At 37.6% G+C, this 15,554-nt stretch overlaps 2 protein-coding genes and 1 long non-coding RNA gene across 4 annotated transcripts in view; 1 reads left to right on the top strand and 2 right to left on the bottom strand.

Annotated features, from left to right (window-relative positions):
• The window catches only part of LOC135702533 (uncharacterized), a 92,684-nt gene extending 90,687 nt beyond the window's left edge, over positions 1 to 1,997 (top strand). The window contains exon 3 of the mRNA XM_065223613.1: positions 832 to 1,997. Coding sequence (XP_065079685.1) covers positions 832 to 1,454 — 623 coding nt within the window. The 3' untranslated portion in view covers positions 1,455 to 1,997. The remainder of the gene's footprint in view (positions 1 to 831) is intronic.
• sinu (sinuous) overlaps positions 1 to 15,554 on the bottom strand; it is a 63,861-nt gene that overhangs the window by 44,245 nt on the left and 4,062 nt on the right. The gene's annotated exons all lie outside the window — the stretch shown is intronic.
• Positions 13,953 to 14,646, bottom strand: LOC135702443 (uncharacterized). The gene is made up of 2 exons (XR_010517701.1): positions 14,358 to 14,646; positions 13,953 to 14,186 (listed from the first exon to the last, which is right to left on the bottom strand). It is a non-coding gene; the product is annotated as an uncharacterized LOC135702443 (long non-coding RNA).

Raw genomic sequence — 15,554 nt, 5'->3', positions numbered from 1 at the left:
ATGAGAACTCCTAGGTGTTTCAGAGAAAAATTGAATGCGGATCAAGAGAAGGATACCCAGCTGGTTTTTAAGGAAAATTCCATGAACATTTTGACAAGAATTTAAAACAGATCTTTTTTTATAATAAGGAGGTCCCTTGATAATTCTGTGCAGATACGATAATAATCGATACGATCCCAAACCGACATTTGAGACACCAATTGTGTAGATTTATTGATTTTCAGACACGTGTGAAAAAATAATTACTATACAATTCAATCCATTTTTTTTTTGCACCGATGTCTTAAATGACGCAAATTTCACAATATGCACTGAGATATATTTTGCACGGTATATACTCTGATAAACCTGCTACATTGATTGTTATTCATTTTTTGTGTGTGCCATTCAAGTTACCGTTTATAGTATTTATGTGTTGAACTGTTTTTTTTTTGTTTTAAATAGAAAACCCCGTTCAAAGATAGTTGCATTTTTTACCAGTCCAATTCTAGAACCATGCAAAAATCCCATTCCACATTTCCACTGAATGCTGACTCATGCCATTCAGCCGCATTATGCGCAAAGCGCTAATCAGTTAGCAGTATAAAAAAAAAGCTAATAGACACTCCACTCTACAATAAGTAGCTTCACACGTAGGTATTCAGATGTATTCACATAAACAACCGCTATTGACAGCGTCGTCGCCGGCACAAGACCGCCGCCACCGCCGCCACCGCCACCACCGAGAGCAGAAAAGCAAAAAACCTAACAACCACAAACAGTTTCAATGTCACAATTATAAATGACTGTAGTATGTAATGAATTGCATGTTTTTCTTCTTTTCATTTGCAGTCTTTTTCGAACCAACGGACATGCGATTTGCCGCAAAACCCTTCAACGCCTCCGATAATGCCTGTAAGGTCATACGCTTCATCACCCCCAACCTGTACGAGCTGAGAGAAATTGCCAAGAATTTAGGTTTCAAGGAACAGCCCATTGCCAATACGCTGATAGAAAACTTCAGCGAACTGGACGACCTACTGCAGGAGGTGCGAACACTCGGATCTTTCACCGTCAATCACGTGGACAACGTGATCGTCACCCTGGGGTACTACGGAGTTGTGATCATTCGCAGAGCGTGTGAACAAGTTCCCTTTTTCGATTCCACTGAAACTTATCAACGGCGAGTCGCCGACAAGCCGCAAACACGTTTCTACCCTGGCCGGAAGTTGGACTACATTGTCAACGTTTCCGGTGCGGGTGACAGTTTCTCCAGCGGGTTCATTGCAGCCATGCTGGGTGGCCGCCTGGAAGCGGTATGCGTCGAAGTGGGATTCGAAGCAGCTTGCTGTGCTCTTACTTCCAAGGGAGCCGTGGCCGAACTGTACTTCGGTCGATCCCATCCCTGCTGGGACGAAACCAACGGAGCTCGCTTTATCACCATCGAGCAGAGCGAGCAGTTTTCCTTGAAGTAGGCAGGTAGATGTGGGAATTTTAACTGCTGCATTTTTAGCAAGTTCGCTCCCACCTGCATATCTACCCAACACAACCGTACACAACAATGAGGTAATTAAAGAATCATTATTTTCAACTATCCAGACCCGTTTTCCAGCGTGAGCGTTTTGTTTTGATGACTGTCCCTTATTATCTCACATATAGGTTGGTAGGTGCCTTGTGCTAGACTAGAATATGCGAAGCTAGCGAATGGCACACGAATATGCGCATGATGACCAGCACCATTGTATGAAGAATATACACATGGATCCTCAAAGGCGCAAACATGCCGTGACTGTGAAGTGGGTCACTGGACTCGTCAGTGGACGTTTGTTATTTACAGGCGTAAGAAAATAACGTTGCGAAAAATCTAAAACAAAGACGTGACCAACTACGCCTGCTGGTGTTATAATCGTTAGACACCTACACACTCAAATGTTTTAAGGGCGATTCAAATTATCAATTTTACTACACTTAGCTCAATCGATTTAAAATCAGATCATAACCCTTCTCACAAAGTTTTTGCTTATTTAGATAAATATCTTTTAATGTTGTCGAACCTCTTAACGGAATCCCTTACCAAGAGCTTTTGAGTGGATTGAGTTATTTCCTTTTAATTCAGTTATAATTGCTTATCTTTTGATAGATTTTTACGCGTATTTCGTTCACTTCCTCACTGCCAAGTAATCAAGCAGATTTAGGTAGCCATCCGAAGTTTATATTGGGGAGCCTCGAATAGCCTATTTATTAAAAGCATGGTATTAACAAGCCGGAGGCGGTGTAAATATTCCACTCTCAATCCGGTCTAGAACATATTTCGGATTGAAAATATTCTCGACTTCCCTGTAGGCTAAAGCCAGTAGAGTATTATCAATAATCAATACGAAACTATCGATTTTAAATTGGCTCACTACTTGACTAGCCTATTGGTCCCAAGCAAATCGATTAACGTACCCGATTCTAGTCAAAATTCTAGTACTACACAATGTTTGTTTTGATTCGCTTTGAAAGTTTGACAGATAAAATGAGGGGTTAGTGGATTTTCCTTTGTTTCGAGGGGTGAATCGACTAGCTTGGGACCGAAGACAGTACCAACACTCAATACGAAACTAACGATTTTGAATTGGCTCACTATTTGACTAGCCTATTGGTCCCAAGCAAATCGATTAACGTACCCCATTCTAGTCGAAATTCTAGTACTACACTATGTTTGTTTTGATTCGCTATGAAAATTTGACAGATAAAATGAGGGGTTCGTGGATTTTTCTATGTTTCGAGGGGTGCATCGATTAGCTTGGGACCGAAGAGAGTACCAGAGCTGAGCCAAAAAGTTGAGCACTTTTCTTCGGAACCTTTCGGTCTTAGAGTTACCTCTATGATAGCACAAACGAAGTGACAGACGACTAACTGGCGAAGAAATCAATTAAAATAATGTGGTTCGCTGTAATAGAATTTTCTTAGAAGCTTGTGCCATCATCCACCAGATGGGATAGTATTTTTGTTTGGTTTTGCACAAAGTTGATTTTGTGTACAATGATTCTTTGACAGTGTGCAAAGAGTACGTATCATTTTGTAATTTTTTTTATGCATTTCAGTTTTGAGTAGAGTGAAAGAGATAGAACCAAAACACTCTAGTACATTTGGTGAAAATGCTAGTTCAATCCAGTAGTAGTGTTGCCATGTGGTGCAATCCAGTAGTAGTGGTGTTGCCATGTGGTACACTGAAAAATTGGAATAGCAGGTTAGTCACCAAAGTTTTCGAGCCGCTCCGTCTGTCACTTCGTTCGTGATGATAGTACCAGAGCTGAGCCAAAAAGTTGAGCACGTTACTTCGTGACCTTCTGGTCTTAGAGTTACCTCTATGGTATTATTGTGTATGCCACATAATATACAATGTCATACATTGACTAGTGCCACTGCCGGTGATTGGCAATCGATGTCCGTCGGTGATTGGCACTAGATTGCGGAACAGAGACCGACGTTAAATAAAGGAAAAAAATATGAAGCATTGACTTGCCCTCAATTAAAAGCCGTGAAAAGTTGAGAGCAGGCAAAAGCTCGTGGAAGAGCATCAAAGCAATTATATTAACAATATGATCCACTCTTTCGCTTAGCTGGCGAACCAAATTTTTAGCGATGAAAGCACCCCTGTGTTTAATATTTCAAATGAATGTATTTTAGCATATTATTTTATTTGATGACAACAGTGACATGTCAGAAAATTTCTAAAGTAATATACACAATGTAATTAATGAAAATAATGTGACTCTTACGTTTGTAATAAGTGCTATATTCACACCCCTCGATTGTAATTGAATGATTGTTGCTGACCTTTTTCAACGCTAGATGGTGCGTGAAGCAATATTTTGCGGGACGCCATTGTAATATTTGGAAAAGGCATGACTGGATCATATTGTTATGTTGAAGGTTCATCCCAATAGACGAATCCAATAGAAACTAAGTGATCGTTTCAGCCTCTGGTGGTGAATAGGGGAACCCTCAAAAGAGTGATGACCATACGCCTTTTTATACCCCGTTCACATTACATCGTATATCACGTAATATACGCTGTCTTGCAATGAGCATTCATACATCTAGTTTTCACTGGAAATCCTATGTATGAGTGCTCATTGCAAGACAGCGTATATCACGTGATATACGCTGTAATGTGAACGGGGTATTACAGTTGAAAATTTTTGCAAGGATACTGCTAGTGTCCAGGAATAATTTTGTAGAGAAAAATGGAAAATTATAAAAGTTCCTTAGTGGTTATGATCTTCCGGATTTCTTGTGTGTGAATAGTTAAGGTGCAAATCAGTTCAGATCTGTGAAAAATCGTAAAATATGGCAACTACTGATGGAAATTGGCAAGATGTTGAATGAAAAATGCTTTAATTTGCGTTGTGAAAAATCCTCATTCTGATGTAAACAAACAGTTTGGCTGACGTTTCCTCTCGAATTCGCTTGGTGCCCTTTACATTGGTGGTGCATTAAAAAGCCCAATTATATTTTAGCCGCGAAGCAAAGGAAGCGGATAATATTTTCACCTTTCCTAGTTAATCAATCCATCGCAGGTGCTTGAAATCGTCATCCACTTCGAATATTTTGTTTTTAAAAATTAAGATTAATAAAACTGTCTTCCGAAATTTTCCAAAAATATGTGCAATAAAATATGCATTACTTAGAGTTTTGAAAATCGTTATCATGATTTAAAGAAACGGAATGGATGACATTTCCTCTCAACATCGCCTAGCGCACTCTATATTGATGGTGCATGAAAAGAGCCTATAGGCTTTTTCAATGTACCACCAAATTACAGGGCGCCAGTTGAGTTCGAGAGGAAACGTCAACCAAACCATGTGTTTACATCAGATAAAGGATTTTTTATAACGCAAATTAAAGCATTTTTCATTGGCAATTTCCATCGGTAATTATCTTATTTTACGACTTTCCACAGATCTGACCTGATTTGTACCTCAATTATTCACACACAAAAATCCGGAAGATCAGAACCACTAAGGCACTATTCTAATTTTCTCAACAAAAATATTCTTGAACACCAGCAGGATCCTTTCAAAAACGATACAGAATTAAGTTTTGCAACTGTACATCAAGTTTTGGAGCATGTCAGACAAATTTATCAGTCCCTGCGCTTTGTCAGATAGCGTATAGGGCGTCGTTGTGCCAATTTGGTCGTGGCACATTTCGAGTCTGAGAGAGTGATTGCAGTTTGCTCAAAAGTGCCTGAGTAAAATCACATTTTTCTGCCTCAGTGGTAGAACTGGCATAGTTGGACATCGATCTGTCGAAATAAAATTTTTGTGATATCGACACTGAGCATTCATAAGGACCAATGTCGAAAACATAAATAATGGCTTCTTTCGTTAATGTCTCGTACGTCAAAGCCAATCCATGTAAGCCACTAATTTTATCGGATTTTTTTTTTCCTCTGTTCGGGACCAAACACTACTGCGACCAGTAAATTGATCTATTGTAGTATATCCCGTGTCCTTAGTTTAGTGCATGTCGTATTACTCCATCACTATTGAGAAATGATGAAGTATTCGATTTTTTTTACAGTTGCCACTCTTGCATTTATCGCAAGGATCCGACTCTAATTGAAAGGTCCCGCTATTTATACCCTTCGGAGTGTTGAAACACCCTCCAAAGGCGCGCCCCTTTGTCAGTCAAAATTGGATTCCTTAGCAAAAAAAACAAGACATGACACCGATAATGACCATGCATCAGAACCCTAGTCTTAACCACTTCAAACTAGGGAACAACGAATAGAAGATTAGGAATCACATAGATGAAGTCAACTAACTCATTTTTTTCCTTGTTTCAAGATCATCCTCGGTAGACAAAGCCGAGTCTTGTCACTATCAACAAGGCATAAAAAGTAACAAGGACTAAGATGTGTTCCTTGAAGTACTGAAAAATCCTGTTCCCCTAGTTTGAAGTAGTCAGGACTAGGAATCGGCGGTAGATCTTACATTCCGTAACGTACCACGAAAAGGTGATCTACCCACTTTATCGGATAGTTGGACTCTTTCTCTACACAACCATGGTGTTGATTTTCATGAGTGAGTTTTCATTTTCGAGAAATTCACGCAACAATTAATTATTTACGTTTGCAGCATTGTAAGTAAGTAATTGACGTTGACAGCGACTATGCAACTTTTTACTCCTGGTAAAATCCCATAAGCATCTGACAATAGGTCGTATGAATACCCAGACAACCAGAAGTCGTATAACAATGTACAGACAGTATCGTAAATAACTACAGTTTAAGTCAACATCGCATATAAGTATGACATACATCGCATTATGTTTAAGTTAAAACGTATAGAATGCAAATTTCCGACTTATATGCGACGAATAATTTTTCCATCGTACTGTATCACAAATTAAATCGGATTACATCGTAAGGCTTTTCAAATGGTATTTGTTATTACAGATTAAATCGTATATAGGGTTTTTGATCTAATTTCCGTCCTACTAAGCACAACCCGCGCTTTACTTCTCTTTTCTGAACGAGTTTAAACAAAAAATGGAATATTTCTGTCAAAGATGACTTGCAAATTTATTCACCTTTCCATACGTACCGTTGGATTTGATAAAGAGTCACAAATTGTTGAGATATTGTCTAAAATCTAACATTGCTTGTTGATTCTTAATTCGTTCTACGAGTTTCAATTCCGTCCTAACGCATTGAAACGCAATTAGATTTTCTTCGTCCTACGGATAAACGTAGAAAAAGAGCATTCGCTAGGAGCGCTTCTTTTATTTTAAGAACAATGAGCGTAAATATTCATACAATGCGCTCTAACAGGATTTATGTTGTAGCTAATGAACTAACGCATCGGGACAAACTTATTATTGATTTGTGCACGGTGAAATCATTGATATTATTGATCTTTTCTGATCGATAGAACGGAAATGGGCGATTACGACGAAGTAGCGCTCTACTCTAATGTCAAAGCCCTGTTTTTGCATTCTATACGATTTGTTTGTTTGTATATAAGGTTGTATATCACAGAAACAACTTTGAATATACGTGCATTCTGGTTGTCTGGGTAAAAGCGTTTACTTTACTTTTCCCGTAAGAAAAGCACGGAAAAGTAAAGTAAACTCTTTTTATTCAAACGACCCAATGACAAGTGCATGAAATCTAGCGGGCTTTGTCTTATCTCTTCAATCCTCCAGTAAGCCGCCGCTCTTCACGCAAAGATTGACATAATTATATGGGATTTTCATAGGAGTGAAAGGGTAAGGAAATGTTCACTAAGTTTCACGCGCAGACTGATGTTTGCTTGTGGGATTTTACCATAGGAGTGAAGAGTTACAGAGTGACCGAAGAGGCGAATTGTCAATTGGCGTTGACGGCGACTGTGTAGCTCTTTACTTCTATGGTAAAATCCATAAGCAAACGTCAGACTGTACGTGAAACATGGCGGACTTCGTACTATCCTTTCACTCCACCGAAAAATCCCATAAGAAACTGTCAATCTTTTTTAGAAGACACAATTTTTCGACGGGGCCGTAAACGCGGCCCAGATGATTTGTCTCATTTGTTCTTCCACTGTGCTTGAAGGAGTTTGACGTGTGGGCATTCTTTTTACGACTAGCTCGACAGGGGGCTTCTCAAAGGATTTTTTAACTAGTATTTTCCAGTCGGTCAGAAGCCAATCAAGAGCGTTGTTATTCAGTAATATTTTCGGTTTGCATTGGATTCATTACGGAAATTATGTTAATTGCATGTAATTTAATGCAAACAAATCGAAGATTTGATGATTACGTTTAAAGAGGCTGAATTTATAAAGAGACGACACGTTAAAATTGGAACAATCGATTATCAGTCAAAGTCATAGGAAAAGTTGTTCCAATCGAGCAGAAGACCTTTCAAATGTATAAGATGTCGCCTCTTTACCCAATTCAGTCTCTTTAATTACGTTGAATAGGTGTAAAATTATAATTTTTTTCTGGGATATGTTGAAATATTGTTAACTGTGATTTTAGTGAGTCAACTTATGATTACATCACGAAATATCCAGTTGATGCATATTAACGATTATTTTCGTTAGTAGATAGTGCTTAACTTTGATACAGCTAGCTGGGAGTCCCACCCTGGGATCTTAGCCATAGTGGTCGAAAAAAAGTTAGTTATGATTGTGTGTAGCTCCTCCTTAGCCTTTCGATCAACAAGGATCAACCTTACCACGTTTTTTTTTGTTTGATGAAATTTTCAATTGACGGCTGTTGAGAAACATAGGGAGTTTTTTTTTTTTTTTTTTTTCTTTATTTTAGAGATTTTTAAAACATAGGGAGTGTTGAAATCTTGGATATTGCAGGTATTGATAAACGCTCGATATCATTTATCGTCCAGCTTGCAAAATTCTTGCGAATGGAACGATGCAAAGTCAGCTCAAAACACTGCATATTTTTAAAATTGGAATTCTGACTCTTGTTCCAAATTTTGCAGCTTCTCTCTGGATTTCAAAATGTAAGCACTTAATTCCAAATTTACGTGGTCGTCTTTTTCTTCCTACGAAACCTAACGAAATCAAAGTTTGATGCAATTGGTTCCAAAAAATTAGAAAACATCCAAAGATGGAAATGTTACATACATGTTTCTTCTAAGTTTACTACAGTTTACTAAGTTGCTGTGTGAATCAAGGTGATGAATTTGTTAAAGTTAGCTATATAATTATAAATAAAGCAAATAAATGGTTAAGGAAATAGTGAGACTCGAGTTCAGGAGTGCTAGGGACACATAGAATTATAAACCACGGTAGAATTATTTAAAAGAACTGACAAGCCCCTTGATCCGCTATCTCATTTTACAGCTGGTATAATCAATTTGACAGATCGATGTCCTTCTATTCCACTTGAAATCACTGAAATTGGGTCGATTTTTGATGATCGAGTTCCACATATGTTATGTGATGAAGTGCTTGCACTTTTGTCATGGATCAAGGAATTGTCGTGTAAAGGCACGGCGTAACTTTCCTCTCCTACCACCGAACGGGAACCAGCAAACCAACGACCGGGATTCGAGCCGGAACACTCCTCAAGATTGCCGCCAAGAGGCAATCAGCAACAGCAATAAGAAGCAGCACAGAAGTTTTCTACTGAAAAACTGCACTGTACCAAACCACCGTCCTCTGTTCGAATGAAACCTCAGACCATTCAAAACGAAACATCGAATGATAGCTGCACCTGGATGATGGTTTTTTTTTTTAAATCAGATGATTTTCCTCTCGAATACAGGATGACATTGTTATGAAAAGGGATAGGGCCTTCAGTTGGAATGCGTCATGCTCTCTGCAGAATGATAGCCCTCTTAAATTGAAATGCATTTGGTATTGGTTAAGCCCCTTAACGCAACTCATTGAAATCGATGATGTAAATAATTCTATCAACGTCATTTGCTTATCTGAGCAGGCAAATGAGGTGGAAGCATAGCCATCGCTATCAGAGGTGATACGAACATTGGTAAAGGGTGGAAATCGTAAATTGTCTATTTCGTGGTGGAGGAAGTTTCCTCTACCAACACTACATTTTTGTATCCATGATGAATGGCTGTTCATTAGCAGGGTTGCCACATATACAGATTATTCTGTATTTTACAGATTTTCTGGATCATTTCAGGACCAAGAATCTGTATATACAGATTTACAGATTTTTATCTAAAATACAGATTATACAGATTTTTACTGAATTCCAAATAAATGTCCTAATTATTTTTAGATCATAGTACGATTTAAGTTTTCATTGAGCATACATTGTATTCAGTGTGCACAAAATACATTACCATTCAAAGTGTTTTTGCTACTTCATTCGTGAAATGTACGATTTTCAGAGTTGGTTGGAAATGCTACATGAAACTTTAGTGGGATAATTTATAAACATTACCAATTTCTGAGTTGTTTTTATGTTCATCCAGTAACTTAAAGCTTCTTTAGGATATTGACTTTATGTTCTGAAAATTGACTAAATAGCTTAAACAAATATTAGTTCAAGATCCTCTCTGTCAAAAATATGATGATATCGAAATGACAGAAAGTGTGTGTTCAATATACATTATACATTATAAGAGGTACACTTAATATAAAATGTTTTGTTTACCTAGAAGAATTCAGTTATTTATGCGGAAAGCAAATAGTTTTCAACTGTGCAAGGCTCGGTGTTTGAAAATATTTGAAATAAAAGAATTTATTACATCAGCTATTAATTAGTTGGTTATTAGTATGGATGCAAATTTTTTGATGAATTGGGAATATATGCTCAGTAAAGTAAAATTTCTAATAACAATTTTTTTACGGTAGCATTTTTCATAATATTTGTTCAACGATTGATGCAGATTTTAAATACAGATTTTTTGCATCAAGATACAGATTTACAGATTTTTTTTCAGAAGAAATACAGATTTAAATGTGGCAACCCTGTTCATTAGGATGGGTCATTAGACTGATGCAAAATTTGACTTTTTCGCTCCACAGTGCTTAAATGGTTTCAAATCGGGTCCTGATTAGCCTCCCAAAGTTACAACTCATTTGGTTAGAAACAGACTTCGCACAAGCCATTTGAAGTTTACATGTAAATTACTATGGGAAATCTCAACTTTTTGTTCATTGCCTTCTAGTCTTTTTCCATATTGAGCTGCGAAACAGTTCGATAGCCATTCTTATAGAAAATTTTCTCAGCTACAACTTTGCTCAAGATCGTTTCTATGTAAACCGAGACAGGAAAAAGTTATTAATTATTTAAGAGATTGGTAAACTTATGACATGATCAAGCAGCTGCTCTGTAGGCAACACTGTATTTTGCAGTGGACATAGTAGCCATGATTTTTGTGTCCTATTCAACGCTCCAGAAACACCAATGTTGCCTGCTGAGCAGTTGATTGAGAATGATCATAAGACATCAGCGCATTGAACCATTGATAACTTTCGATCCTTGCATTTAATCAAAAAGTAGTCTTCAGCAAAGTTGTAGCTGGGAAAATTTCCTACAAGTTTTTGAAGCAGACCGATATGGTGAATTATTAGATAGACATGAACAAAAATCTTGGTTTTACCATAGTAATTCCCACACAAACTTCAAATGGTTTGTGCCATCTCAGTTTCTCACCAAATTTGTTCAAATTTTGAGAGGTTAGTCAGGATCCGGTTTGGAATCGTTTAAGTATTGTGGAGCGAAAATTTCAAATTTTGCATCACTCTAATGGGTCATCATGACCATTTTTTCAGAACAATGTTTTTTTGGTTCCATTTGGGGTCCCAAACAACTATGCAAAACTTGGAGACGATTGGTTGTAACCCGGCTTTCCGCATTGCGTTTGAAATTTGTATGGAAATTAGTATGGGAAAACCTCTTTTTTTGCATCTTCATTACTAGGGACCACAATTTTGCCCAAACCACGCATCTAAATATGTTCAAGTATAGCTCAGGACAGTCTTTATGTTTACTTTCATTGATATAAGTGAGGGGCGGAAAGGATACAGTAAGCCCCCCCCCTCTCCATATCTAACTACGCCTATTAAATGTAGCACATGCTTTTGAATACATCTGAACATACCAACTTGACAAGATCAGAAACACCGAAGTTATTGCAGTTTGAAGCTTTACTTCCATTTATATGAGTGAAGGGGCGGGGTATAGTTAGCCCCCCCCCCTCATCTCTTAATATGCCTATGAGTTTGAAAAATTGTTTTTGAATAATTCATATGAACATACCAAATCGATAAGATAAGAAACTCCGAAGTTATTTCAGTTTGAAACTTTATTTCTATTGATATGAGTGACAAATTGCGGATGTTTTCGTTCAGCGTAGGATATTTTGCCTAGAGTCGGTGTATAATGAGTCACGCCAAGAGTGAAGCCAAGTCTACCTATTGAACTGTCAAACCGGCTACCTCTCGTGCAAATTATATAAACATTACGATGCTATGAAAGGTCCACGAAAGGTATTGCAATAAAATATAAAATATAATCGAAGAAATGAGCATAAACACGCAGTGAGCGCTAAATTGTCATGGGATACGCTCGGTTATGATTAGTAATGAGAATTTCTACTATTTTTTGTTAAGATAATTGGACAAAATCACTGATATAATGATTTACTACAGCCGCAATATTTTTTCTCTCGCTAGAAGTCATTTGAAGTTGTTGTAGAAGTCCTCTGTTGCCAAGTGAAAAGAATGGGAATCTTCCGAAAACCGTGATGCGAGTTCAACTGTTTTTCTATTGGCGTGACTCATTATTCACCGACTCTAATTTTGCCGTCCACGCTCCTCATCAACCAACATTCCTGTTGCCGGCGGGACATCCATCAACCATTGATGTATTTCTATCAAACGTTCCGGTATCAACTCTAACAACGATCAATGACTTACGGTTTGAGTTTTAAACTTTTTTTTTTTACTCAAAATTACCAAAATAAATTACGATACATACTGCCTATAATAACATATCAGTCCCATATGGAAAAAAGTAGGCATTGAAAAAATGGTAGTCAAAGCTACGAAGTGCAATTCCCATGTAAATATTTGAAAAATAATAATAAATTTATTGATCATTTATTCAAGTTAAAATCTGTTGCAATGAAGCTTACATGTTTTGTTAAATTAGCGAAAAATATGGCAATTTGAAAAGCAAAACTTGAACTTGAATTATGGACGATTGAATTTAAGGATGGGACTGATATGCGATTATTTTGCTTGATGGGGGGATAAACTGACTTGATCTAGGACTTGATGTTGTTATCACATTTTTCATTATCAAAGTCCAAAGTTTTATCACATAATATGATAGAAGATGCCAATTGATAGTTGATAGCGTTGTTATCTCAAAATTGACAAAAATCCATTTGGGACTGATATGCGATTATAGCATAGAGGTAACTCTAAGGCTAGAAGGTCCCGAAATAACGTGCTCAACTGTTTGGCTCAGCTCTGGTACTCTCTTCGGTCCCAAGCTAATCGATTCACCCCTCGAAACAGAGGAAAAACCGAGGGGGACGACTCTATCTACGATGCGAAAAAGATTGTGTTTTGCTGTGGCTAGCTGCACGCACGCTTAGTAGATAGAAAGAAGATTGATGACGATTCTGAAGATTTCCTGCAAAAAATTGATGAGCGATGCAAGTAGATGCGACAAATGAAAGAAGATTGTTCGAAGATTGATTCGCTAGTGTGAGATTTGTTGACCATCTAAACTTGAGATTTAGATGTGTCGCCCCCCTCGGGAAAAACCAATAACCCCTCATTTTATCTGTCAAACTTTCATAGCGAATCAAAACAAACATTGCGTAGTACTAGAATTTCGACTAGAATGGGGTACGTTAATCGTTTGCTTGGGACCAATAGGCTAGTCAAGTAGTGAGCCAATTTAAAATCGTTAGTTTCGTATTGTTTGTTGATTATAGGCAGTATATTTGTTCCAGAAAGACTTTAGTTATTAACACACAAAGTTTCATACAAATCGGAGAAGGTCACGTCATTTTTTTTTTTGCTCTTTGGTTTGGAACTGTTCTAGAGCAAAAACCGTGTGATGTTTGTTTGGAAATACCTAAATATGAAGGTGCTGAAAAGACTGTTACACTTCAAATTTAAGTGTCAAATCATGCAATCCACACGCAACAAAACAACGCTAGCATGACGCCACCAGATATGACAAAAAGCGTTCGACAGCCACTCTTGGTCTGCGTGAGGTTTATCGATCTTCCGTGCTGCCACACCCTTTCCCACTCAGTCGAACATCCCATTAGTTAAGATGCCATTATATTTCTGCTCACAACAAACACCTCGGCATGATTATCATTATGCCAAAATTATCACTTTGGTAGTCTTTCCGTGCAATTACCCCGAATGATGATACTATAAACGCGACGGATTTTTATATGGACACGCTTGTTTATATCGCTTCAACTTTTCACGTGATGCCATGACGCGTATTCTGCCGACATCATGATGGAAGCCTGCTGTGTCCGGTTACGAAAGGGTCATCTGCTTTTTTCGGTTAACTGTTCTGGAATATGGTTGGAAATCACAGGAATCTTTGAAAATTAGGATTCGATTTCAATTTGAGGAAACTTTAAATTTTTATAATCTTGCTAAACTGTGACGAAAATACGTCAGACTACCCTAGCGTAAGACTAACCATGGCTGTTCGCGGGAAGGATCTACTATGGCGTTTTTGCAAAGAAATACCTAAGAGGAAGAGGTGACAATTGGCTTCTTCCTCTTTTACTTCTATCTCTATCTCTATCTTTACTATCTTTATCTCTATCTTACGCACATGAAATCAGGAGCTGGTTCACGTTTGACAGAAAAGTGGTTTTTTTCGCCCCCGTATTGTCACCTCTTCTCTTGGAGAAATACATATCAGGATTCACCGGACAACAAAATGACGCGACCGATGAGTTTTACTCGACAATTCAATAAACCGGTACATGGCGCGGTGCCATATGATCTCCGTTGGATAAATATTGTCTATATGCGGAAGGCAACACCAATATTTACCAATGCAAATTTGGCGAAGCAACGGTCGCGATCGGTCAGACAAAAGCAAATAACATTTATTCAAGGTTATGAAGTCTTCCTGGAAGATTTTAAAACGTTTGCTAGGTTAAAAGAGGGGTTTCAGTTTGTCGTGTAGCCTCTGACCCCACTTCACAGTGGGGTGAATCTATACAAGAACCGGTCGAAATGTCTTTTTTAAATCGTAATCAACATTCTTTTAAGTAATTTGATAATTCGGAATCCACATTTTACGATCAAAATAAGGTATTTAAAAATTTAATATTCTAGGGTAGTTCTAACATTTTTTTAACGTTTTTTTGTAGCAAATAGGGTAATGGATGTATTTTGGCCCACCTGGCTATATTTTGCACATTTTATCACATAAAATTAATAAAATTTTAGAATATTGTGAATGTTAGCGTCTTCCATTATTTTTTTCAGTCAATTGTTTCATTTAGTGGTAGAAAATTCAAAATATACTCGCACAACCCGAATTTACCGTAAATCATTCCTCCGAACTTCTGGAAAGTAACTGTGATTTTCTTCAAATTAATGAGAATGCTATGAGGTCCCTGGTCTACCCCGAAGTACACGGAGCATCCTTGAAATTAAATCTCTAAACTTCTTTTTCCCGCATTTTTTTTTTCTAAAGTTCTAGAAACAGCTGTGAAGTTCACGGAACTTCCCCGGTTTATGCAGTTTCTTAATGTGCGTTTAACTTACTTGAAGTTTTCGATTTTTTCTGGAAATACTTCTTTTTAATAAAAAAAAAAAAATTTTATTAATAAAAACTTTTGGAAATTCCCTGCCTCTATGAAGCTCCTGCGATTAACTAGGGCTTAATGCAACTTCCTTGATGGTGTCTGAAGTTCTCAGAGCTTTCTTGAGGTTCTCGTATTGCTCCTGACGTTCTTGATTCTGCCATGAAGCTAGTGAAACTGTCTTTAAGATTTTTAAACTTCCCGCATGTTCTCTGTTCTCTCCCTTTAGCTCAGTCGGTAAAGGCGCAGCTACAAAGCAAGACCATGCTGGAGGTGGCTGGATTCAATTCCCGGT

The sequence above is a fragment of the Ochlerotatus camptorhynchus genome, unplaced genomic scaffold (genome assembly GCF_037179485.1).
Source record: "Ochlerotatus camptorhynchus isolate MF236.1 unplaced genomic scaffold, CSIRO-AGI_Acam_v1.1 ptg000193l, whole genome shotgun sequence".
In the NCBI taxonomy this organism is placed as follows: domain Eukaryota; kingdom Metazoa; phylum Arthropoda; class Insecta; order Diptera; family Culicidae; genus Ochlerotatus; species Ochlerotatus camptorhynchus.
This window is presented reverse-complemented; position numbering and strand designations above follow the sequence as displayed.